This window comes from Gymnoscopelus microlampas, assembly GCF_963454915.1.
Source record: "Gymnoscopelus microlampas genome assembly, chromosome: 14".
NCBI lineage: Eukaryota > Metazoa > Chordata > Actinopteri > Myctophiformes > Myctophidae > Gymnoscopelus > Gymnoscopelus microlampas.
In genome coordinates, this window is record NC_139951.1 from 49,949,814 (window position 1) to 49,976,868 (window position 27,055).

Here is a 27,055-nt window from a genome sequence, read left to right on the forward strand (position 1 = left end):
ACACAACAGGGAGTTCCGACCAAGCAATCTAATTGGTTGAAATAGCTATCTAGCCGTGCTTCAAACATAGGAAAACAAACAGACAGTAGCCTGACCCACCGCCGCCACCGGAGAACAAACAGCTATGCAAAATAGGCGAAAATAGGCAGAAATAGCCGATCTACAAGTTCACAACGCGTCACCATCGCGACACGTTGTCAGCTTGTAGATCAGTTATTTTGGCCACGTGACACGGTCGTACGACGGAGCATATAGCCTACTGGAATCAGCTGTGTTGATGAGACGGTGCCTCAGAGCGCTGCTACAGGGACTATTTAATGTCTCTGTCACATAAACTCTTCTCTTTACAGGGAAACGGATAATAGCGAAACATTTTTATCATGAATTGCCCCTAATATCAATACATTTGGATGTGTTTTGTTGGTAACTGTTGTATAATCGCAATATTACACTCGTGGGTGTGCTTTACAGTAGCTACATTATTGGCACGTTAGTGATGCGGTCAGGAACTCGGTTCCTGCGCCGCATCACTGGCGTGCCAATAATGACGGTAAAGCACACCCTCTCGTGTAATACTGCTTAAATACACAAGAAGCTGTGACTGATAGTAGACTTGGAACTTCCAGAGAAGTTGACCTCTCAAAGACATTTAGAAACTAATCATTTCTTCTGAAGAGGAGAAATGTTACAGGCCTGGACATGATCACTGCCCCACGCACGCACGCACACACGCGCGCGCATACACACACGCATACACACACGCATATACACGCGCATATACACGCATAGTCGCACACGCACGCACGCACGTCCGCACACACACAGACAAACACACGCACAGTTGCACGCATACACGCACGGCATCAAAATATACTGAAAGTACCAAAAGCTAAAGTGCTAAAATGTTTGAAAATAGCCAATCTACAAGCTCACAACGTGTCGCCCTGCAACACGTTGTGAGCTTGTAGATCTGCTATTTTCAAATAGCCTACAGTATGTATAAAATAGGGCTAAAGTGGTTAATGTATGTTTTATAATATAATCATTTATAAACTAACTAGCAACTAAAGTTTTCAAATAATTGTAGTGGAGTAAAAGTATAACAGTTGCCTCTGAGATGTACTGGAGTAGAAGTATTGAAAATTCGAAATACTCAAGTAAAGAATACCTCAAAATTTTACTTACTTGAGTAAATGTACTTAGTTACTTTACACCACAGACAGACAGACAGACAGACAGACAGACAGACACAGTACATATAAAGTACATCTGAATTTGTGTGTGTGTGTGTGTGTGTGTGTGTGTGTGTGTGTGTGTGTGTGTGTGTGTGTGTGTGTGTGTGTGTGTGTGTGTGTGTGTGTGTGTGTGTGTGTGTGTGTGTGTGTGTGTGTGTGTGTGTGTGTGTCTAATAAGCTTTGACAGCTGCCAAGTTGTGTGAGGCTTAAACATTGCCTCTAGGGGGCGATGATGCGATGTTACGTCTGCAATCACAGGGTGTCTTTGTTCACCGTATTGCATTGAGGCATTCATCATCTATTTGCTTTAGGACACATTTCACAATGTGGGCCCAACGTGGGCACAGTTAAATGAATACTGAGGGTTTTACCTTTACCTTCAGATGCCATTCCAAGTGTCTTTGACTTCCTTTCCATAGTTTGGACCAAGGGTGCAGCTTCCTGTGAGTTCAATTCAGTGGCGTGCACAGACATTTTGAGGGGCAGGTGCTCAAGTAAATTATACTTTTTTTTGTTGACTTGGTCTGCTCTTTTTTCCCTCTACACCTATACCTCTTTGCCAAAAATAGCCGATCTACAAGCCCACAACGCCTCGCGCTGCGAGGCGTTGTGGGCTTGTAGATCGGCTATTTTTGGTTCTCCTCAGAAAAGGGATGCTAGGTTTCGAGTGGTTATGGTAAAAAGAAAAATCATATCACATACGCCGTCGACGCGTTATCGAGTCAATTGCTAGTTTGTCCAGTTGGCCGTCGACACGTTAGACGCGTTGCTGATAGCTTTTTCATTGTTTAATCTGTGATCGTGCTGTTCTGTATATTTTTCATCGTCAGTTTCGTTCTCTGTTTGCTTCACACTCACCCCGGTTCCAGATTCATGACGCAGATTCCGTTTCCGGTTCTCTAGAACAGTGGTTCTCAAACTTTTTCATGTCAAGGACCCCCAAATTGACACTTATTAGCCCGCGGACCCCCATTTGAAAAGATAATCCAGGGACCCCAATAAGAGAAGGTTTTTTTTACGGCTCTAGCAGTGATTCTCAACCATTTTAATTTCAAGGACCCCCAGTTTGATATGTATTAGGGCTACGGACCCCCATTTAATGGCATTTCTATCACTTGGACCGCAATTTATATTGTAAAATCTATGTCAATTTAACTCTGAGTGTGTACAAATGGAACCAAATGGACCCTAACGGGTCCATTTGGTTCCATTTGTACACTCAGAGTTACAGACCCAAAAGGATCCATTTGGTTCCTGTCCATCATTTAGCTGGGGACCCCCTGGAACCCCCTCAAGTACCCCTGGGGGTCCCCGAACCCCACTTTGAGAACCAATGCTCTAGAAGCTTGAAAGTGTCATTTTAGGCCAGAATAAGGAAAAACATGTTTTTGTTCATCGAGCTCTGGACTTAGTACATTTTCTTTTTACCGAAACGAAAGTTTCGGTAAATTTTAAATTTAGAGTTGAATGTTAGTACTTTGTAGTGACTTTTTTTTTCGTCCCTAACATTCATCGAGCTCTGGACTTAGTACATTTTCTTTTTACCGAAACGATTTTCTTTTTACCGATAAATTTTTAATTTAGAGTTGAATGTTAGTACTTTGTAGTGACTTTTTTTTTCGTCCATAACATTCATCGAGCTCTGGACTTAGTACATTTTCTTTTTACCGAAACGATTTTCTTTTTACCGAAACAAAAGTTTCGGTAATTTTTTTTATTTAGAGTTGAATGTTAGTACTTTGTAGTGACTTTTTTTTCCCGTCCCTAACATTCATCGAGCTCTGGACTTAGTAAATTTTCTTTTTACCGAAACGAAAGTTTCGGTAAATCGTCCCCCCAAAAACCTGTTAGGAGTACGTTTCAGGCAATTTAAAGTTGATTGGTAGTACTTTGTAGTGACTTTTTTTTCCGTCCCTAACATTCATCGAGCTCTGGACTTAGTACATTTTCTTTGGTAGCACTTTACAATAATGACCCGTTATAAAGCATTTATAAACGTTTATAAGTAGTTTGTAGACTATTAACAAATCATTAACAACCTGTTTGTTGACATTCGTAAATGATTACTAAAACCTTTATAACTACAGTTACAAATCATTTGTAAAGTATTAGTAAGTAGTGAACTATTCATGAATAAGCCATTTATATACATCTGTAAAAGATTATTAAATCATTTGTAACGACCCATTCTAAAGCATTTATAAACGTTTATAAGCAGTTTGTAGACTATTAACAAATCATTAACAACCTGTTTATTGACATTCGTAAATGATTACTAAAACCTTTATAACTACGGTTACAAATCATCTATAAAGGTATTAGTAACTATTCATGAATAAGCCATGTATAATACATCTGTAAATGATTATTAAATCATTTGTAACTGATGTTACATAATATATACAAGCTATTGGTAGCTTGTTCATGTTTAACATATGCTTTGTTAAACATTCCTAAAGTATCTATAAATCCTTAGTACATGTTATTATGTGCCCTATAGTAAAGTGAAGACAGTTCATCATTTACAACTGTCTGTTAATGTGTTTGTTCATGTTTAACATGCTTTGTAAAACATTCCTAAAATATCTATAAATCCTTTGTACATGTTATTATGTGCCCTACAGTAAAGTGAAGACAGTTCATCATTTATGACTGTCTGTTAATGTGGACTTTCTCCTTACCTGTTGCAAACTACCTGGCTTTCATGAATGCAGACACCAAACAATTACTAGAATTATCATTCATGTTAAGCAAATGATGCGTAAGACATTCGTAAAGAGTATGTAAACCATTTGTGGTGTTAGGGACCAAAAAAGTCACTACAAAGTACTACCAATCAACTCTAAATTGCCTGAAACGTACTCCTAACAGGTTTTTGGGGGGACGATTTTGGCCTCCACACTTAGTGATTATTTCGGATTTAACTTTCGTTTCGGTGGTGACCAACTTTCGTTTCGGTAGTTTGATTACAAAATGTAAGTTGTGTAAAAAATAATCTGACTATACTAAGTTGTTATTTGTTTGTTTAAGTCAGGCTATACTCTACTCAGAGTCATAAGTTTACAAAATGTACTAAAGTACAGTGAACGTCTGTGCGGTTTGTCTTCATCACTGAAAATAACGTACATGTAAACTGATGTCATGTGCAGTTGGGGTGAAGAAATACAACCATTTCACTCCTAATAATACCTATTTGATTTGACATCCTGACTTGCTGCTGTAGCTGAGGCTTGAACCTGTTACCTGCGGCTCACTAGTCAGTGACTCTATCCATTCACCTACAGCTGTTTCCTTGGAATCTGTGGTTCTGAAACGTTTTGTTGTCAACCCCCCAAATTGACATGTATTTGGGCAGTACTTTAGTACAGTTTACAAAATGTACTAAAGTACAGTGAACGTCTGTGCGGTTTGTCTTCATCACTGAAAATAACGTACATGTAAACTGATGTCATGTGCAGTTGGGGTGAAGAAACACAACCATTTCACTCCTAATAATACCTATTTGATTTGACATCCTGACTTGCTGCTGTAGCTGAGGCTTGAACCTGTTACCTGCAGCTCACTAGTCAGTGACTCCATCCATTCACCTACAGCTGTTTCCTTGGAATCTGTGGTTCTGAAACGTTTTGTTGTCAACCCCCCAAATTGACATGTATTTGGGCAGTGGACCCCAATGTGAAAAGATGTAGTGTCAGGGCCCCCCATGAAAAAGATTTATATTTATGCTGTAACACATTTTTTAAAGTTATTTGTCTTGTTTGTTGTTCAAGTCAAAGCACCAGGAAGGCTGTACTTGTCAGCCATCTGTTAGCTCAATGGGTTGAGACACAGTATTCATGATCCAGAGGCCATGAGTTCAAATCCCATTGATGTCTTTCCTATGATTCTTTCCTTTGCAGACTGGCTTCCAGAAGATCAACTGAAAACTACCAGGAAGGCTATATTTGTCATCCAACTGTTAGCTCAATGGGTTGAGACGCAGTATACATGATCCAGAGGCCATGAGTTCAAATCCCATTGATGTCTTTCCTATGATTCTTTCCTTTGCAGACTGGCTTCCAGAAGATCAACTGAAAACTACCAGGAAGGCTGTACTTGTCAGCCATCTGTTAGCTCAATGGGTTGAGACGCAGTATTCATGATCCAGAGGCCATGAGTTCAAATCCCATTGATGTCTTTCCTATGATTCTTTCCTTTGCAGACTGGCTTCCAGAAGATCAAGTGAAAACTACCAGGAAGGCTGTACTTGTCAGCCATCTGTTAGCTCAATGGGTTGAGACGCAGTATTCATGGTCCAGAGGCCATGAGTTCAAATCCCATTGTTGTCTTTCCTATGATTCTTTCCTTTGCAGACTGGCTTCCAGAAGATCAACTGAATACTACCAGGAAGGCTGTACTTGTCAGCCATCTGTTAGCTCAATGGGTTGAGACGCAGTATACATGATCCAGAGGCCATGAGTTCAAATCCCACTGGTGTCTTTACTGTGATGCTTTCCTTTGCAGACTTCTAGAAAAACAAGTTAAAACCACCAGGAAACCTGTAACTCTCAGCCAAATGCTTAGCTCGACTGGTAGAGCGTCTGTCCAATAACATGACTTGACTTGACTTTAGTGGGTTCGATTCCCACTCGAGTCAAGTGTCCCAGGTAACTTGGGGCAAAGTTACCTGGGCGTCTGTCCAATAACATGACTTGACTTGACTTGACTTGAGTGGGTTTGATTCCCACTCGAGTCAAGTGTCCCAGGTAACTTGGGGCAAAGTTACCTGAGCGTCTGTCCAATAACTTGACTTGACTTGACTTGAGTGGGTTCGATTCCCACTCGAGTCAAGTGTCCCAGGTAACTTGGGGCAAAGTTACCTGGGACACTTGACTCGAGTGGGAATCGAACCCACTAAAGTCAAGTCAAGTCATGTTATTGGACAGACGCTCTACCAGTCGAGCTAAGCATTTGGCTGAGAGTTACAGGTTTCCTGGTGGTTTTAACTTGTTTTTCTAGAAGTTAGTCTGCAAAGGAAAGCATCACAGTAAAGACACCAGTGGGATTTGAACTCATGGCCTCTGGATCATGTATACTGCGTCTCAACCCATTGAGCTAACAGATGGCTGACAAGTACAGCCTTCCTGGTAGTATTCAGTTGATCTTCTGGAAGCCAGTCTGCAAAGGAAAGAATCATAGGAAAGACATCAATGGGATTTGAACTCATGGCCTCTGGATCATGAATACTGCGTCTCAACCCATTGAGCTAACAGATGGCTGACAAGTACAGCCTTCCTGGTAGTTTTCAGTTGATCTTCTGGAAGCCAGTCTGCAAAGGAAAGAATCATAGGAAAGACATCAATGGGATTTGAACTCATGGCCTCTGGATCATGAATACTGCGTCTCAACCCATTGAGCTAACAGATGGCTGACAAGTACAGCCTTCCTGGTAGTTTTCAGTTGATCTTCTGGAAGCCAGTCTGCAAAGGAAAGAATCATAGGAAAGACATCAATGGGATTTGAACTCATGGCCTCTGGATCATGTATACTGCGTCTCAACCCATTGAGCTAACAGATGGCTGACAAGTACAGCCTTCCTGGTAGTATTCAGTTGATCTTCTGGAAGCCAGTCTGCAAAGGAAAGAATCATAGGAAAGACATCAATGGGATTTGAACTCATGGCCTCTGGATCATGAATACTGCGTCTCAACCCATTGAGCTAACAGATGGCTGACAAGTACAGCCTTCCTGGTAGTTTTCAGTTGATCTTCTGGAAGCCAGTCTGCAAAGGAAAGAATCATAGGAAAGACATCAATGGGATTTGAACTCATGGCCTCTGGATCATGTATACTGCGTCTCAACCCATTGAGCTAACAGTTGGATGACAAATATAGCCTTCCTGGTAGTTTTCAGTTGATCTTCTGGAAGCCAGTCTGCAAAGGAAAGAATCATAGGAAAGACATCAATGGGATTTGAACTCATGGCCTCTGGATCATGAATACTGCGTCTCAACCCATTGAGCTAACAGATGGCTGACAAGTACAGCCTTCCTGGTGCTTTGACTTGAACAACAAACAAGACAAATAACTTTAAAAAAATGTGTTACAGCATAAATATAAATCTTTTTCATGGGGGGCCCTGCCACTACATCTTTTCACATTGGGGTCCACTGCCCAAATACATGTCAATTTGGGGGGTTGACAACAAAACGTTTCAGAACCATAGATTCCAAGGAAACAGCTGTAGGTGAATGGATAGAGTCACTGACTAGTGAGCCGCAGGTAACAGGTTCAAGCCTCAGATACAGCAGCAAGTCAGGATGTCAAATCAAATAGGTATTATTAGGAGTGAAATGGTTGTGTTTCTTCACCCCAACTACACATGACATCAGTTTACATGTACGTTATTTTCAGTGATGAAGACAAACCGCACAGACGTTCACTGTACATTTTGTAAACTTATGACTCTGAGTAGAGTATAGCCTGACTTAAACAAACAAATAACAACTTAGTATAGTCAGATTATTTTTTACACAACTTACATTTTGTAATCAAACTACCGAAACGAAAGTTGGTCACCACCGAAACGACAGTTAAATCCGAAAAAATCACTAAGTGTGGAGGCCAAAATCGTCCCCCCAAAAACCTGTTAGGAGTACGTTTCAGGCAATTTAGAGTTGATTGGTAGTACTTTGTAGTGACATCTTTTTTGGTCCCTAGCATTCATCGAGCTCTGGACTTAGTAAATTCACCATTGGGTCACTACCGAAACGAAAGTTGGTCACTACCGAAACGAAAGTTGGTCACTACCGAAACGAAAGTTAAATCCTAAAAAATCACTAAGTGTGGAGGCCAAGATCGTCCCCCCGAAAACCTGTTAGGAGTCCGTTTCACGCAATTTAGAGTTGATTGGTAGTACTTTGTAGTGACGTTTCTTTTGGTCCCTAACATTCATCGAGCTCTGGACTTAGTAAATTCACCATTGGGTCACTACCGAAACGAAAGTTGGTCACTACCGAAACGAAAGTTAAATCCTAAAAAATCGCTAAGTTTGGAGGCCAAAATTGTCCCCCCGAAAACCTGTTAGGAGTCCGTTTCACGCAATTTAGAGTTGATTGGTAGTACTTTGTAGTGACGTTTCTTTTGGTCCCTAACATTCATCGAGCTCTGGACTTAGTAAATTCACCATTGGATCACTACCGAAACGAAAGTTGGTCACTACCGAAACGAAAGTTAAATCCGAAAAAATCACTAAGTGTGGAGGCCAAAATCGTCCCCCCGAAAACCTGTTAGGAGTACGTTTCAGGCAATTTAGAGTTGATTGGTAGTACTTTGTAGTGACGTAAAGTAAATTCACCATTGGGTCACTACCGAAACGAAAGTTGGTCACTACCGAAACGAAAAAAAAATTACTAAGTCCAGAGCTCGATGAATGTTAGGGACCAAAAAAAAAGTCACTACCAATCAACTTTAAATTGCCTGAAACGTACTCCTAACAGGTTTTTGGGGGAACAATTTTTTTTTGACACAATGGTGTCTCTACCGAAACGAAAACAAAATTACTAAGTCCAGAGCTCGATGAATGTTAGGGACCAGAAAAAAAAGTCACTACCAATCAACTTTAAATTGCCTGAAACGTACTCCTAACCGGTTTTTGGGGGAACAAATTTTTTTTCGTTTCGGTAGTGTCACTACCGAAACGGGGAAAAAAAATCACAAAAAAATCACTACCAATCAGCTTTAAATTGCCTGAAACGTGCTCCTAACAGGTTTTTGGGGGAACAATTTTTTTTCTGTTTTCGTCACTCGTCACTTTTCGTCACTACCGAAACGGGGGAAAAAAATAACAAAAAAATCACTACCAATCAGCTTTAAATTGCCTGAAACGTGCTCCTAACAGGTTTTTGGGGCAACATTTTTTTTTCTGTTTTCGTCACTTTTCGTCACTACCGAAACGGAAAAAAAAAATCACAAAAAAATCACTACCAATCAGCTTTAAATTGCCTGAAACGTGCTCCTAACAGGTTTTTGGGGGAATTTTTTTTTTTCTGTTTTCGTCACTCGTCACTTTTCGTCACTACCGAAACGGAAAAAAAAAATCACAAAAAAATCACTACCAATCAGCTTTAAATTGCCTGAAACGTGCTCCTAACAGGTTTTTGGGGGGACATTTTTTTTTCTGTTTTCGTCACTCGTCACTTTTCGTCACTACCGAAACGGAAAAAAAAAATCACAAAAAAATCACTACCAATCAGCTTTAAATTGCTTGAAACGTGCTCCTAACAGGTTTTTGGGGGACATTTATTTTTTCTGTTTTCGTCACTCGTCACTTTTCGTCACTACCGAAACGGGAAAAAAAATTCAAAAAATCACTACCAATCAGCTTTAAATTGCCTGAAACGTGCTCCTAACAGGTTTTTGGGGCAACATTTTTTTTTCTGTTTTCCTCACTCGTCACTAGTCGTCACTACCGAAACGGAAAAAAAAAATCACAAAAAAATCACTACCAATCAGCTTTAAATTGCCTGAAACGTGCTCCTAACAGGTTTTTGGGGCAACATTTTTTTTTCTGTTTTCGTCACTCGTCACTTTTCGTCACTACCGAAACGGAAAAAAAAATTCACAAAAAAATCACTACCAATCAGCTTTAAATTGCCTGAAACGTGCTCCTAACAGGTTTTTGGGGGAACAATTTTTTTCTGTTTTCGTCACTCGTCACTTTTCGTCACTACCGAAACGAAAAAAAAAAAATCACAAAAAAATCACTACCAATCAGCTTTAAATTGCCTGAAACGTGCTCCTAACAGGTTTTTGGGGGAACATTTTTTTTCTGTTTTCGTCACTCGTCACTTTTCGTCACTACCGGAAAACTACGGAAAAAAGAATTCACAAAAAAATCACTACCAATCAGCTTTAAATTGCCTGAAACGTGCTCCTAACAGGTTTTTGGGGGAACATTTTTTTTTCTGTTTTCGTCACTCGTCACTTTTCGTCACTACCGAAACGGAAAAAAAAAATCACAAAAAAATCACTACCAATCAGCTTTAAATTGCCTGAAACGTGCTCCTAACAGGTTTTTGGGGGAACAATTTTTTTTCTGTTTTCGTCACTCGTCACTTTTCGTCACTACCGAAACGGGAAAAAAAATTCACAAAAAAATCACTACCAATCAGCTTTAAATTGCCTGAAACGTGCTCCTAACAGGTTTTTGGGGGAAAATTTTTTTTCTGTTTTCGTCACTCGGCACTTTTCGTCACTACCGAAACGAAAAAAAAAAATCACAAAAAAATCACTACCAATCAGCTTTAAATTGCCTGAAACGTGCTCCTAACAGGTTTTTGGGGGAACATTTTTTTTCTGTTTTCGTCACTCGTCACTTTTCGTCACTACCGAAACGAAAAAAAAAAAAATCACAAAAAAATCACTACCAATCAGCTTTAAATTGCCTGAAACGTGCTCCTAACAGGTTTTTGGGGGAACATTTGTTTTCTGTTTTCGTCACTCGTCACTTTTCGTCACTACCGGAAAACTACGGAAAAAAGAATTCACAAAAAAATCACTACCAATCAGCTTTAAATTGCCTGAAACGTGCTCCTAACAGGTTTTTGGGGGAACATTTTTTTTTCTGTTTTCGTCACTCGTCACTTTTCGTCACTACCGAAACGGAAAAAAAAAATCACAAAAAAATCACTACCAATCAGCTTTAAATTGCCTGAAACGTGCTCCTAACAGGTTTTTGGGGCAACATTTTTTTTTCTGTTTTCGTCACTCGTCACTAGTCGTCACTACCGAAACGGGAAAAAAAATTCACAAAAAAATCACTACCAATCAGCTTTAAATTGCCTGAAACGTGCTCCTAACAGGTTTTTGGGGGAACATTTTTTTTTCTGTTTTCGTCACTCGTCACTTTTCGTCACTACCGAAACGGAAAAAAAAAATCACTACCAATCAGCTTTAAATTGCCTGAAACGTGCTCCTAACAGGTTTTTGGGGGAACAATTTTTTTTCTGTTTTCGTCACTCGTCACTTTTCGTCACTACCGAAACGGGAAAAAAAAAATCAAAAAATCACTACCAATCAGCTTTAAATTGCCTGAAACGTGCTCCTAACAGGTTTTTGGGGCAACATTTTTTTTTCTGTTTTCGTCACTCGTCACTTTTCGTCACTACCGAAACGGGAAAAAAAAATCACAAAAAAATCACTACCAATCAGCTTTAAATTGCCTGAAACGTGCTCCTAACAGGTTTTTGGGGGAACAATTTTTTTTCTGTTTTCGTCACTCGTCACCTTTCGTCACTACCGAAACGAAAAAAAAATTTACTAAGTCCAGAGCTCGATGAATGATAGGGACCAAAAAAAAATTCACTACCAATCAACTTTAAATTTCCTGAAACGTACTCCTAACAGGTTTTTGGGGGAACAATTTTTTTTTTTGCCTCCACACCTAGTGATTTTTTCGGATTTAACTTTGTTTTGGTAGTGACACAATGGTGTCACTACACAATGGTGTCACTACCGAAAGGAAAAAAAAATTACTAAGTCCAGAGCTCGATGAATGTTAGGGACCAAAAAAAAAGTCACTACCAATCAACTTTAAATTGCCTGAAACGTACTCCTAACAGGTTTTTGGGGGAACAATTTTTTTTTTGACACAATGGTGTCACTACCGAAACGAAAAAAAAATTACTAAGTCCAGAGCTCGATGAATGATAGGGACCAAAAAAAAAGTCACTACCAATCAACTTTAAATTGCCTGAAACGTACTCCTAAGAGGTTTTTGGGGGAACATTATTTTTTTTTACACAATGGTGTCACTACCGAAACAAAAAAAAAATACTAAGTCCAGAGCTCGATGAATGTTAGGGACAAAAAAAAAAGTCACTACCAATCAACTTTAAATTGCCTGAAACGTACTCCTAACAGGTTTTTGGGGGAACAATTTTTTTTTCGTTCCGGTAGTGTCACTACCGAAACGGAAAAAAAAAATTCACAAAAAAGTCACTACCAATCAACTTTAAATTGCCTGAAACGTACTCCTAACAGGTTTTTGGGGGAACGATTTTTTTTTTTGCCTCCACACTTAGTGATTTTTTCGGATTTAACTTTGTTTTGGTAGTGACACAATGGTGTCACTACACAATGGTGTCACTACCGAAAGGAAAAAAAAATTACTAAGTCCAGAGCTCGATGAATGTTAGGGACCAAAAAAAAAGTCACTACCAATCAACTTTAAATTGCCTGAAACGTACTCCTAACAGGTTTTTGGGGGAACAATTTTTTTTTTGACACAATGGTGTCACTACCGAAACGAAAAAAAAATTACTAAGTCCAGAGCTCGATGAATGATAGGGACCAAAAAAAAAGTCACTACCAATCAACTTTAAATTGCCTGAAACGTACTCCTAAGAGGTTTTTGGGGGAACATTATTTTTTTTTACACAATGGTGTCACTACCGAAACAAAAAAAAAATACTAAGTCCAGAGCTCGATGAATGTTAGGGACAAAAAAAAAAGTCACTACCAATCAACTTTAAATTGCCTGAAACGTACTCCTAACAGGTTTTTGTGGGAACAATTTTTTTTTCGTTCCGGTAGTGTCACTACCGAAACGGAAAAAAAAAAATCACAAAAAAGTCACTACCAATCAACTTTAAATTGCCTGAAACGTACTCCTAACAGGTTTTTGGGTGAACAATTTTTTTTTCGTTCCGGTAGTGTCACTACCGAAACGGAAAAAAAAATCACTACCAATCAGCTTTAAATTGCCTGAAACGTGCTCCTAACAGGTTTTTGGGGGAATTTTTTTTTTTCTGTTTTCGTCACTCGTCACTTTTCGTCACTACCGAAACGGGAAAAAAAATTCACAAAAAAATCACTACCAATCAGCTTTAAATTGCCTGAAACGTGCTCCTAACAGGTTTTTGGGGGAACAATTTTTTTTCTGTTTTCGTCACTCGTCACTTTTCGTCACTACCGAAACGGAAAAAAAAATTCACAAAAAAATCACTACCAATCAGCTTTAAATTGCCTGAAACGTGCTCCTAACAGGTTTTTGGGGGAACAATTTTTTTTCTGTTTTCGTCACTCGTCACTTTTCGTCACTACCGAAACGAAAAAAAAATTTACTAAGTCCAGAGCTCGATGAATGATAGGGACCAAAAAAAAATTCACTACCAATCAACTTTAAATTGCCTGAAACGTACTCCTAACAGGTTTTTGGGGGAACAATTTTTTTTTTGCCTCCACACTTAGTGATTTTTTCGGATTTAACTTTGTTTTGGTAGTGACACAATGGTGTCACTACACAATGGTGTCACTACGGAAAGGAAAAAAAAAATTACTAAGTCCAGAGCTCGATGAATGTTAGGGACCAAAAAAAAAGTCACTACCAATCAACTTTAAATTGCCTGAAACGTACTCCTAACAGGTTTTTGGGGGAACAATTTTTTTTTCGTTTCGGTAGTGTCACTACCGAAACGGGAAAAAAAAATCACAAAAAAATCACTACCAATCAGCTTTAAATTGCCTGAAACGTACTCCTAACAGGTTTTTGGGGAAAAAAAATGTTTTCGTTTCGGTAGTGTCACTACCGAAACGGAAAAAAAAAATCACAAAAAAGTCACTACCAATCAACTTTAAATTGCCTGAAACGTACTCCTAACAGGTTTTTGGGGGAACCATTTTTTTTTTCGTTTCGGTAGTGTCACTACCGAAACGAAAAAAAAAAAAAATCACAAAAAAGTCACTACCAATCAACTTTAAATTGCCTGAAACGTACTCCTAACAGGTTTTTGGGGGAACAAATGTTTTTTCGTTTCGGTAGTGTCACTACAGAAACGGGAAAAAAAAATCACAAAAAAGTCACTACCAATCAACTTTAAATTGCCTGAAACGTGCTCCTAACAGGTTTTTGGGGGAACCATTTTTTTTTCTCGTTTCGGTAGTGTCACTACCGAAACGGAAAAAAACAAGAAATGACTAAAGTCATAATATAGCCGCCAGCGGCAGGCTTTTTTTGCCCCAATCTGCAGCACAAAATGTAAAAGTGGTCTTTAAAATGAAATCTCAGCCATTCCAATGCAACCAAAATAACTCAACAGAGAGGTTCATCGGTTGGCTACCAATATAAAGGATGTGTGTGTGTGTGTGTGTGTGTGTGTGTGTGTGTGTGTGTGTGTGTGTGTGTGTGTGTGTGTGTGTGTGTTTGTGGCTGACAACTATCTGAAATTAAAATGACAAAAGTTAAAAATATTGTTGCCTATCATTAAAACAACCATTCATATAATGTGCAATAAGTGTTAAATGGCTTTATATTATGAATAGTACTGTAATAATTACTATAAAATCTCCATGTCTCTTCAACTCTTTATAACAAAAAATGCATATTTATTTTTTCTTTGTTTTAACCAAAATATATCACTCGCACTACATTTTACTAGGGCCTTCAAATACAGTACTTTACAGAGTAACAGACAGAAGGCAAGTGACCTTTTTACTTTTGGAAAATAATAGTGAAGAAACGGTTAATTTGTGTACTGTCACTTTAAAAGCGCAATTTATACTTCATCGTACGACGGTGTCACGCACCAAACATAGCCGATCTCCAAGCTCACACTGCGTCTGTTCGCACCACGTTGTGAGCTTGTAGATCTGCCATTTTCGGCAACGATAGACTGAGGGACGGACACGCTCAGCAACACTAGTTATTCATTCACAGGGAGCTCCCAAACGGATTATTATCAATTGGATAATTAAAATTGTCAACGGAGACTTGCTACCTTGGGTAGAAGAGGACGAGTGAAACTTTTGAGCGTTTCACTCGTTCGGTGCAGTTTCACCGCTGCACCGCACATGTAAACACAACAACGACGCAACCACCCGAGTGTACAAATGGAACCAAATGGACGCTTACAGCCCCCTTAAAATAGTGATGTAGTGAGCCAATAAAATTCCTCTTCCTTGTTAACCCGGGCAGCGCTGTTTGGCACAACTTGCAGCTATCAATACACTTTTAGACCAACATGTTTGTGCCAGCGTGAGTGATTAGATTTATTTCTTGATCGCCTCTTGTTTTGATAGTTTAGACATGACGTCAGGGGCCGCTGCACTCGATAACAGGCTCGACAAGGCTAAAGCTTATCGATACCCGGGTCTCGATAAATTCATGCCCGGGTATATAATGTACCCGGTTTTCGAGCTCCATCCCTACTTGCGTCGAGAACTAATGGAGAGTGGACATTACCGCGTTTGGCTAAAAACAGTTAGTAACATCATACAAGCATACAAGCTAACTATTAGCCAAATTCGGCTAGCGCTCAGACGAATCCACTGAGAGAGGCGTGTCTAGTCCCATAGCTTGGGAGGACGAGAGCGCCCATTGGCTTAAACGACAGCCAATCACGCAAAAAAAGTGTTGAATACATGTCGGAAATCTGTCGGGTCAGAGTCAGAGTGAATACAGAGCCGCGCTTTCAGCTGGCGGCTAAAAATCACAAAAAAGTCACTACCAATCAACTTTAAATTGCCTGAAACGTACTCCTAACAGGTTTTTGGGGGAACAATTTTTTTTTCGTTTCGGTAGTGTAACTACCGAAACGGAAAAAAAAAATTCACAAAAAAGTGTACACGAGTACATCCGTGAGTATTGGCTTCGGTGCCGGTGCTAGGCTGGACTTGAACCTGTGGCCTTGCTTGCAGAGATGGGAATCGAACCTGTGGCTTTCTGTGCCAAAGCCCACAGAGGTGTCCACCAACTATCCTCTGCGTTATGTCTCCTCCACACATTACACATGTTTCTATTAGTGTTTTAAGTGTGGTTTCTGGAGGTTTGTGTTCAAAACATGCTTCAGAGTAAAGCAGGAGGATTTGAAAACACAACCTTCAGATCGTGTAGACAGGGTTGCTTTTTATTAATTGAAGGTGGCGTTATGGAGATAATAGATTTATAAAAAAAAATACAATACAACATATAGAAAATAAACAGAAATTCCAATATTCAACATGTATCAATATATTCATGTTTTAAACGCAGAGAAAGGTTCATGTGTTTTGTTGTGGTCTTCAGGATACTTAAGGGACCACAGTACTCATGTACCTGTACCATGTACACAGTGAAAAAAATGTATTAACTAATTTAAACAAACTGCTTTAACAGTCATTCAGATAAGATTGCAGATCTGGCTGCATTGGCTATTTGAAAATAGCTACATATATATATCCTGGGTTGAGGATATAAACCCGACGCTCCAAACCTTTGACCAGCACAGGTTATTCTTCATGCTGTGGATTCATTTGAGCCGCCGCGGGAGATTGGACTTTTACACTCCAACACACACCAGCCTTCATCCATTAATGTTTATAATTCATTCATCAATGATCACTCCATAAACGTTCACATTGTTATTACTGACTTGCCTGCTATCTCTCAATTTAACGTGGCGTCACCGCAGCCCGTGACTCAAATGTACGCTAGGATTGGCTGTATAGGATCGCTTGATAAATGCCACTCGGACGTTGGCCTACGGCAAGATTTAAGGCAAAAAATAAGCCGTTTTTTACGCTCCATTGATAAATGAGGGCCAGTGTGTTTGAAATGGTGAAGGACAATTCTTAAACTCCTGGTAGAGGGTGAACGGGTGTGACAGTGTGGTTGAAGTGGTGGGAGTTCTTAAACTCCTGGTAGAGGGTGAACGGGTGTGACAGTGTGGTTGAAGTGGTGGGAGTTCTTAAACTCCTGGTAGAGGGTGAACAGGTGTGACAGTGTGGTTGAAGTGGTGGGAGTTCTTAAACTCCTGGTAGAGGGTGAACAGGTGTGACAGTGTGTTTGAAGTGGTGGGAGTTCTTAAACTCCTTGTACAGGGTGAACAGGTGTGACAGTGTGTTTGAAGTGGTGAAGGAGAGTTCTTAAACTCCTGGTAGAGGGTGAACAGGTGTGACAGTGTGTTTGAAGTGGTGAAGGAGAGTTCTTAAACCCCTGGTAGAGGGTGAACTGGTGTGACAGTGTGTTTGAAGTGGTGAAGGAGAGTTCTTAAACTCCTGGTACAGGGTGAACAGGACGTGCAGAGACTGGACTGGGTTCTTGTAGACGGGGACGTCCAGCAGACCACACACCACGTCCACGTAGTCCTTCAGCTCGCATTCCAGGTTGGCCCCCGGCAGACCCACGGGCCCCAACAGCTCTTCCAGCTGGGGGGGGGGGCACTCCTGCATCAGGCTGTCGATGTCCGGCATGGAGCGGCTGGAAGGAACAGAAAACATTACGTTTTATTAAGACCTCTGGTGATTAGTAGTTTCGTTCCCTACCTATGTTGAATGCACTTATTGTAAGTCGCTTTGGATAAAAGCGTCTGCTAAATGACTGTAATGTAATGTAATGTAATGTACTAGACCATACCCGTCGGGGGGGATATCAGCACCCAAAGTGCATCATGGTCCGCTTGTTACGGATGTGGCAACACCGGCGCTTGTTGCATGCACAGACAGACAGACAGACAGACAGACAGACAAACACACGCGCGCAAACACACACGATACAGAGCCACCCCCCTGATAATATCACAGAGACAGTTTGTTTATTTTTGGACCACAATCCTTATATGAGACGATTGTAAGATGACCCAATGTAATTCTCCATAGAGAAATGACTTTAGGACCCAGGGGATGAACGAGTGACGTCAGGACTTCTGTACTCTATAGTTTGGGAGTAGCAACACAACCTGATGTTGCAGCATATTGTTGTCAACTACCACAGGATGTCTGAACACAACATCTGCATTGTAAGTCCTACTAATATGTCAAATAGTATTCATTGAGTTCTGTGTCCCCGTCTCTCTAAACCATTGGTTCTCAAAGTGGGGTACGGGGACCCCCAGGGGTCCTTGAGAGGGGTCCAGGGGGTCCCCAGATAAATGATGGATAGGAACCAAATGGACCCTTATGGGTCTGTAACTCTGAGAGTGTACAAATGGAACCAAATGGACCCTAACGGGTCCATTTGGTTCCATTTGTACACTCTCAGAGTTAAGTTAACATTAATTTTACAATATGAATTGGGGTCCCAGAGATAGAAATGGCATTAAATGGGGGTCCGTAGCTCTAATGCATGTCAAACTGGGGGTCCTTAAAACTAATATGATTGAGAATCACTGCTAGAGCCGTTAAAAATCTTCTCTTATGGGGTCCCTGGCATATCTTTTGAAATGGGGGTCCGCGGGCTAATAAGTGTCAATTTGGGGGTCCTTGACATGAAAAAGTTTGAGAACCACTGCTCTAAACGTTAGTGTAGTGAAAGAGTAAAGGTATCATACCAGTACTTGTACTTGCTCGCTGTGGGGCCTGGAGCTGGTGGTAATGGACAGCACCAAATCCTGACATCTCAGCTTAAACACACACACAGTAGGAAATGCACAAGGCACTGAAGTCATTAGCATATGACACTATTGTAACCGCCCATGTAAGGAAATGTTTGATTTCCTTACAGCTGATCCCTAGATGTAATGCATTGCTCTGACCCAGGGATAAAATAAAGGGATGAAAGCTAAATGCACCGTCCCAATTTACACTTTCATCAAACACGTCATAAAGATAATGTGATAAAACACACATGACACAGGTGTTTAAACATATATATATACAGAATATTATGTTATGTGACTGTTTGATAACTCACCATTATGAACTTGCTCAGGTGGTGATTGCAGGTAGTTGCCATAGGTGCCAGTCAGCAGATCTACAAAGGACCAATGGAAAACAAGTTGTGACAAAATGTATACAGAGTGCTCCATCTAAAAGCATGGTGTTCTACTACACATAATTATTATTGTGACATAACACATTCCTTGCAAGTTGTGAGGGTGGAGTTTTGTAGTGAGCTGGAGTTGATCTTGGGGTTATCTGAAATGCAACACATTTTAATTTAGATAACATGTCGTCTGTTGCATGCATGATGCCAGCTCGCTCCTCACAAGAACAAACACACATGATGATATGGGTTCAACTTACTGTTATTTGGATCAGGAGACAGCAAATTGTTTCAATAGCCCAAGCTGCCATTCAATGAATCTAAAAAAGATAAACCAGCCAGTGTGAGAATTGAAGATACTGCACATTGTGTTTAAACAGTTATCCAGTTGATGTTTTAGCATTGATAGCGACATACCATTAATTTCCTGGTCTGGGGACCGCACAGCTCGAGGCTTGCTGGATGTTGGTGTCTCTCCTACAACATCATTTAGTTGGCATAATGTTATTCAAGATTAAAATGTTATTCAAGATCAAAAGAGACGCTATAATATAGAGAAGCTAAGACACTATAATATAGAGACACTATAATAGTAAATTACTTATTTACTCTTACTTATAAGTGTAATACTTAGTTACTTTACACCACTGAATTGAGTCAGTAAATATATATGACAGAAAGACAGACAGCTTGAAACAGAAGCAGCCAATCAGGCTTCGTCGCAGTTCATTTTTTATTGGAGCGTTCAGCTTCTCACAGACATCTCGGCCGACCAATCACGGCACAGGGAAAATACATGTTCTTGGCCACTGAGGCGCGAGTTTAACAGGCCGTTGCAGCCAATAACAGACAGAGAGGATAAAACAGCCATCGCCCAATGGCGGCATAGAGAGAGATACACTTCAGCCAATAGATTGTGAGGAAACATCTCCCTGACCAATGAGAAAGTCAGGAATTAAATGAGTTGTAGGAAAGTTTCTCAAGATACACTCTGGGGGGGAGGGGGAGCACCTGGGGTCCAAATAGACCCTTACAGGTCCGTCACTCTCAGAGTGACGGACCTGTAAGGGTCCATTTGGACCGACTGGAGGCCCCCAAACCAGACTTTGAGAACCAGTTAGCAGTTGATACATTGTGTTGATAAAAGTTCACAAGATGCTAGTATCCTAGGCAACAGCAGCAAATAAACAATGAACAAAAACAACTAAACAAACAAACAAACAAAAAAACAAATCAATGTTTTTCTTCAAAAATGTCCCGTTCATTTCACATCATTGTTAAAGTGCTTTATCAGACTGACACAGTCTTATATGTGTATATATATCATTTCACTTTCATATCTATATATTCGTATGTATATACGTTTTGTTTTTACAAAGCTCACGACTCTGTGGATGTTGATTGATTTAGTCGGTGAAAAGTGTGACGTTTTACGTAACGACAAACGACAGAAAACTACCAACGAAATGGAATGTCGAAATGGAACAGCGAACAAACTATGAATTATGGTCTTTGCTTGATTAATCTAATAATCAAGAATGTGCCCCCCCCCCCATGTTTATCAACAATATAACAAAACAATACATGTTTTCATAATCGACTGATTAAACACTTAACACTTAAGGGATAGTTCACCCAAAAAACATACTTTTTCTCTATGTATTACTCACCCCATGGACACTTGAATTCATGGAGATTTTTAAATTCAAGCCAATCCGCTGGTCATCAAATTATTGGCTTAAACAAAAAAAAAATATCCATGAATTCAAGTCTCCATGCCGTGACTAATCAATAGAAAAAAAGTTAAATATAACATTTCTTGGGTGAATTATCCCTTTAAGCCCTGGTTTATACTTTGTTGACGGTGTCACGCAAAAATGGGGAGAATAGCAGATCTCCAAGCTCACAACACGTCGTGACGCGTTTTGAGGTTGTAGCTCAGCTATATTCACAATGTATGCTATTGTATTTAAACAGGAAGAGAAAAAAAAGGTAATTTACATCTTTGAAAGTTTTCTAAATGATTGAGATCATAAATGGACACTTTGTTTTCCTCAACAAAATCAACGCTTTCCAGTGTCTATATGAACTATAGTTACATGTATTAATACAGCAGATAGACAGCATTCTGTACACTATATATATATATATATATATATATATATATATATATATATATATATATATATATATATTTCTTTTTTTTCCTCCCCACATAACATTAGTAGCAGAACAGTCACAATCTTGTCAGCAGTTTTTGCACAAATGGAAACAATTAAAACAATATAATTATTTCATTGAGGAGGTGGTGAGACAGCAGCATGTGGTGAGACAGCAAACCCACCTGGAACAAAACAATGACCCAAACAGAGAGACATATAACATGCCAAATGGAGAGTGAGACAGTTCTGTTAACTACAGAGAGACACATAGAATGGAGAGTGAGACAGTTCAGTGAGACAATCTGAACTATATTAAAAACATAGCAGATCTACAAGCTCATAGCGCAGCACCGAGTGCCACACTATGAGCTTGTAGATCTGATATTTTTTGAATAGCCAAAGGAATCTGAAAAAAGGACACAGGTCAAAGGTCAGAGTGGAACATATCTCATCTCTGTACATAAACATATAAATAACCGTTCAAAAAAATTAAGCATCATATTGATCATATTATCAGCATATTGATCATATTATCAGCATATTGATCATATGATCAGACCATATTGATCAAAGAAAAGAAAGAAAAAAAACCTGAAACTATCAAACGTTGACGACAAAGCTCAACAATTACACATAACGTTGGTCACTCTTTAAATCATAGAATGTTAATTACAGAAAAGTCATGTTGTGTGAGAAAACAACAGCAACGATGATTATGAAGTTATTAAAACTATTATTACACCACAATATGTTACTGGTATAATGACTCTGTGTGCTAGTTAATTAAAGGAGCAATTCACCCAATTGCTACCTTTATATAATGGGTCCTCACTAATGCTCATTAACTCATTGACTGCCATGAACGAGTACACTCGTCAGTTGGCCCGAGGGTCCACAGAGCCGAGACAAGAACAAGCCACATTCAACTGTGCAACAGATTACCGCAAGCGCACACATTTTCTTTCCTGTGGAAAATGGGTGAAGGGTTCCTTTAATGGTCTGTAATAGTTGTAAGTTCAGCCAGTGAGATTATAGTACAGTTATATTATTATGACATTATAGTACAGCATTGTATTATAGTAGTTTAGTTTAGTTTAGTTTACACCTGACAGTGAAAAGGAGACGTTTCTTCTCCAAGTCCGACCAAAATAAAGTGAAATTAAATAAAAACCCTAACCCACAAATAAAGGTGATAGAGGTGATTGATGCATAAATAAATAAGACATGTTAATTAAGACATTTTGTCCTTAATACAGCAGTTCATTACAGTACAGTTTATATATATATATATATATATATATATATATATATATATATATGTACACATATATATATATATATATATATATATATATACATATATACATATATACATACATACATACATACATACATACACACACACACACACACACACACACACACACACACACACACACACACACACACACACACACACACACACACACACACACACATACATACAGGGGTGCACATAACTGGTGCGCAGGTGCGCATGCGCACCCAAAATAAATACACCACATCAGGCGACGCGAGGCGCTTTTGCGTACCAACAGCTGGGACAGGAATTTCCAAGCTTTTATTTTTTAGCAAAAATAAAAAGTAAAAGCCTGGAGATCGAGGCTAGGAATTTACTTCCTGAAGCCACACTCACACAATAACTCTAAAGCACGCGCCGGCCCCATGTACAGCCATTAGGCGCAGGGAGAGGAGACGCATGCTGCACGTGATTGTGTGAGTCTCGCTTCGCATCGCCTCGCATTGCCTCGCTGCGCGCACGCAGCCAGCAGCGGCTGTTAGAGGCACTGATGAACACATCGTAGGGGTGCCAAATATGCCGTGAACGTCCAAATCTGGCGGATAAAAGCAGCGCAGCACAGGGCACCAACCGTGGGGGGCTTCTCCTAACGGTGTGAGAGGAAAGCCCCCCCCCCCCCGTTGACAAAACTTTCCGGTGGGCGCCGTGCTGAACACCCCCCCCCCCCCGTTGACAAAACGGGACGGGACCATTTATTTGGTGCGCACCAAGTCACATCTCCAGGTGCTCTTCTGAGTACTAGACCTAAAAAGTTATGTGCACCCCTACACATATAGTTGTTAACACTGCAGTTTGTTACAGTAAAGGAGTTATCTTTCAGGAGAGACAGACAGTGTAGGAGAGACAGACAGAAGGACAGCTGAGAGGCAGACAGTGTAGGAGAGACAGAGAGACAGACAGACAGACAGACAGACAGACAGACAGACAGACAGACAGACAGACAGACAGACAGACAGACCGACCATAGGACAGCTGACACAGAGTGTAGGAGAGACAGACAGTGTAGGAGAGACAGACAGACAGACAGTAGGACAGCTGAGAGACAGACAGTGTGGGAGAGAGAGACAGACAGACAGTGTAGGAGAGAGAGACAGACAGTAGGACAGCCAGACAGACAGACAGACAGACAGACAGACAGTAGGACAGCTGAGAGACAGACAGTGTATGAGAGAGACAGGGTGTAGAGGTAGCTAACGCTAAGTGGTCTGTTAGCTTGGTGGCTGTGATTGACAGTAAAACAGTCTCTTTACATATGAACCTCTATAATAGGTCCGCTCCTTTTTCCCTCTACACCAAATGTCCCTCGCCGATCTACAAGCTCACACCGCGCCGCATGGTGTGAATGTTCATCCCAGAATAACACTGGTAACAATGTGTGCTAGTATAACTATTACTACTGTACAATGTATACAGTAATACTGCAGGATGGAGAATGTGAACACACAACACACACACACACACACACACACACACACACACACACACACACACACACACACACACACACACACACACACACACACACACACACACACACACACACACACACACACACACACACACACACTCCTCCTCTCCAAAGTACTCATAAATAAATAAATACTTGTAAACACAAACAAAAAGTAAACAAAAGACAAAATAAAATCTAAGCCATCAGAAAGTTCTGCTCCAGACGCCGGAGCTGTTCTCTTTCCCAATGACCTCTGCAGTGTCCAGACAGCGAGTGAGAGACAGATAGACAGACAGACAGACAGACAGACAGACAGACAGACAGACAGACAGACAGACAGAGACAGACAATCCAGTAAGTCCAATTTTGACACCATCCAGCAACGGTTTTGCGTGCAAAAAAAAAAAAAAAGAAGCAGATCTACAAACACAGTGTGCGCTTGTAGATCTGCTAGTTTGCGGGCTGTCTGGTCGCAGTGAAAGTGAACTAGGATCTCCGGTCGTAGCAGGAGGTGGAATAGGCTCTCAGGACGTAGCGGGAGGTGTAATAGGCTCTCAGGTCGTAGCAGGAGGTGAAATAGGCTCTCAGGTCGTAGCAGGAGGTGGAATAGGCTCTCAGGTCGTAGCAGGAGGTGGAATAGGCTCTCAGGTCGTAGCGGAAGGTGGAATAGGCTCTCAGGTCGTAGCAGGAGGTGAAATAGGCTCTCAGGTCGTAGCAGGAGGTGAAATAGGCTCTGGGTTTTTAGCTGAAGCTGGGGTTGAAGGAGGGATGTTTCAATCAGTCTGCTCTGAACTGCCGGACTGGAGGGCGATAGTATCTGAGGCTGTAGACAGACAGACAGACAGACAGACAGACAGACAGACAGACAGACAGACAGACAGACAGACAGACAGACAGACAGGGTGAGAAACTTGTGTTATAGGAAAACAAACACAATAGTAAATGTTCTAAACAACCAAGATTACTTTGGTTTCGGTAGATGTGCTAGCTCACACACACACACACACACACACACACACACACACACACACACACACACACACACAAGTAAGACACGCGAACGCGGGAAGCGAACGCAAAAAGAAAAACAAATATTTAAAAAAAAGTAACCAATAAAAAAAATGTAAAATCTGCGTTAAAAGGAGCATCTTAGAAAAATACAAATTCATAAAAAAAATGTTTTGAATGTTTTTGAACAATTCAATAAAGTGTTTGAAGTGCCTGTTTCACCCACTTCCGGGGGGCGGAGCCAAAATCCGAGGCCGAAGTATTTGTTCGTAGACCCCCACTTAGGGGGGGTAGAAAAAGTTTGGGAGCGATTCGGGCACTTTTGATTTAACATGGGGTTTCAATGAGGAGTTTTTAGGAGCCTTCTCCGGGGCGTGGCTTCCGGGGGAAGGGGCGGACTTAAACGCAACCTTGACAGGTGTGTTCAGTTTTCAAAGACCTTTCATTTGATGTATGGTACGTCTATATTGGACATTTACTTGGCTGCACACAGGCAGTGCACACATACTGCACACAGAGACACACACACACACACACACCCAGAGAACGGTGTCATAGTAAGCTCCACTTGCGCGGAGGCGCGCCACGCTGCGTTCGCAACTATAGTTTACTGAGACACTACACGGTCTCTGTATTCTATGTGTTGACCTTGTTTACTGTGAGACACTCTGGATGAAGAGCATCTGATAAATGGAGGACGACTGAACGATGGACACATGGACGGACAAAAAGGATGAAGGGATGGAAGGAAGGATGGAGGGAGCAGTGGAGGAAGAGAAGTTAAAGTGCTACCGTACCATGCTTTGTCACTGAAGTAACCAACTAGAATCTCCACTCCTTTACCAGCAGCACAGAGAGAGAGAGAGAGAGAGAGAGAGGGGCAGAAAGAGAGAGAGAGAGAGGGGCAGAAAGAGACAGAGCAAGGAAGTAGTAAAGTATTAGTAGAAGTAAGGAGATGAACAGAGGAAAAAAGGAGGTGAAAGACAAGAAAAACAAAGGACAGCAATGCAGGTTAGTCGCACGCACGCACGCACGCACGCACTCACTCACTCACTCACTCACTCACTCACTCACTCACTCACTCACTCACTCACTCAGTCACTCACATCCTGTTATCATTGAAAATAGGAGTGTTTTGCCAATTATTCGGGGGCCTACCTGCAATGCCCTGAGCTCAGGAGGTGAAACCCACGTCCACCAGAGTTATCGACAACAGAAGACTGTGTGTGTGTGTGGGGGGGGTACACTCACTGTGCTGGCCGGGGTGGGGGGGTGCAGGGGGGCGTGGCCTCCCTCTGAACGGTCTGGAGCGCTGGTACTGCCATGGAGGAGAGATGAGAGGAACCGAGGGAGAGAGACCCTGAGAGAGACACAGAGAGAGAGAGAGAGAGAGCAATGAGCAATAACCTATCGTTTAACACATTGACCGCCAGAGGTTAATCTCATAATGTACTCACCAGTGCCAACGTTTTATTGTTGTTTTTTGTTTTTTTCATGTCGCCATAGACCTTGTTAAAATCCGTAAGATTGAGCTGTGCACTGTTTGTTTACATCGCCGACATCTGCCTGCTTCTACCAGTGAAAACCACGTGTCAAACGGGGCATCCATGTTGTGACTGCGGACCGGGCCTGGGCCTCTCCATGGAGTCTATGGACTGTTACTACGGACCCCCAGCTGCGGCTCAAGACTGTGACTGCGGACCGGACCGGGCCTCTCTCCATGGAGCACGACCTGGACACGACCGTGGACTTCTACTACACTACACTATACCGCATATTATATTATCTTAAACATTTTTATATTATTCCATTATATACTGCGTACACACTATTGCTGTACTATATTATACTATCATATGCTAGTATCTTACACTATTATATTTGCTATTATTGTTATTGTTACTGCTTGCACTGTATCTCTTTCTGTCTCTCCTCTGTCTCTCCCTTTCTCTCTCTCTTCTTTCCCCCAACACGGTCGAGGCAGAAGGCCCCCGCCCTAGAGCCTAGGGTCTGCCTGACGTTTCTTCCTGTTGAATTAAGAGGGAGTTTTTCGTTGCCACTGTCGCAAAATTGCTTGCTCAGGGTGGGATGTTGGGTCTCTTCTCTACATGTAAAGTGTCTTGAGACAACTTGTTGTGATTTG

General features: G+C 40.9%; 2 protein-coding genes across 2 annotated transcripts in view; both read right to left on the bottom strand.

The window, feature by feature from the left end:
* Positions 1-16,480: 16,480 nt before the first annotated feature.
* LOC311060422 (intraflagellar transport protein 46 homolog) lies at positions 16,481-18,987 on the bottom strand. Its single transcript, XM_084078601.1, has 3 exons — positions 18,882-18,987; positions 18,520-18,591; positions 16,481-17,450 (listed from the first exon to the last, which is right to left on the bottom strand). The coding sequence occupies exon 3, from the start codon at positions 17,441-17,443 to the stop codon at positions 17,117-17,119; it is 327 nt and encodes a 108-aa protein (XP_083934727.1). The 5' UTR covers positions 17,444-17,450; positions 18,520-18,591; positions 18,882-18,987; the 3' UTR covers positions 16,481-17,116.
* A 4,964-nt stretch (positions 18,988-23,951) lies between these two features.
* LOC311060287 (uncharacterized protein) overlaps positions 23,952-27,055 on the bottom strand; it is a 50,281-nt gene continuing 47,177 nt past the window's right edge. The window contains exons 17-18 of the mRNA XM_084078423.1: positions 26,164-26,272; positions 23,952-24,727 (exon numbers count right to left, since the gene is read on the bottom strand). Of these exons, the coding sequence (XP_083934549.1) occupies positions 24,678-24,727; positions 26,164-26,272 (159 nt within the window). The 3' untranslated portion in view covers positions 23,952-24,677. The remainder of the gene's footprint in view (positions 24,728-26,163; positions 26,273-27,055) is intronic.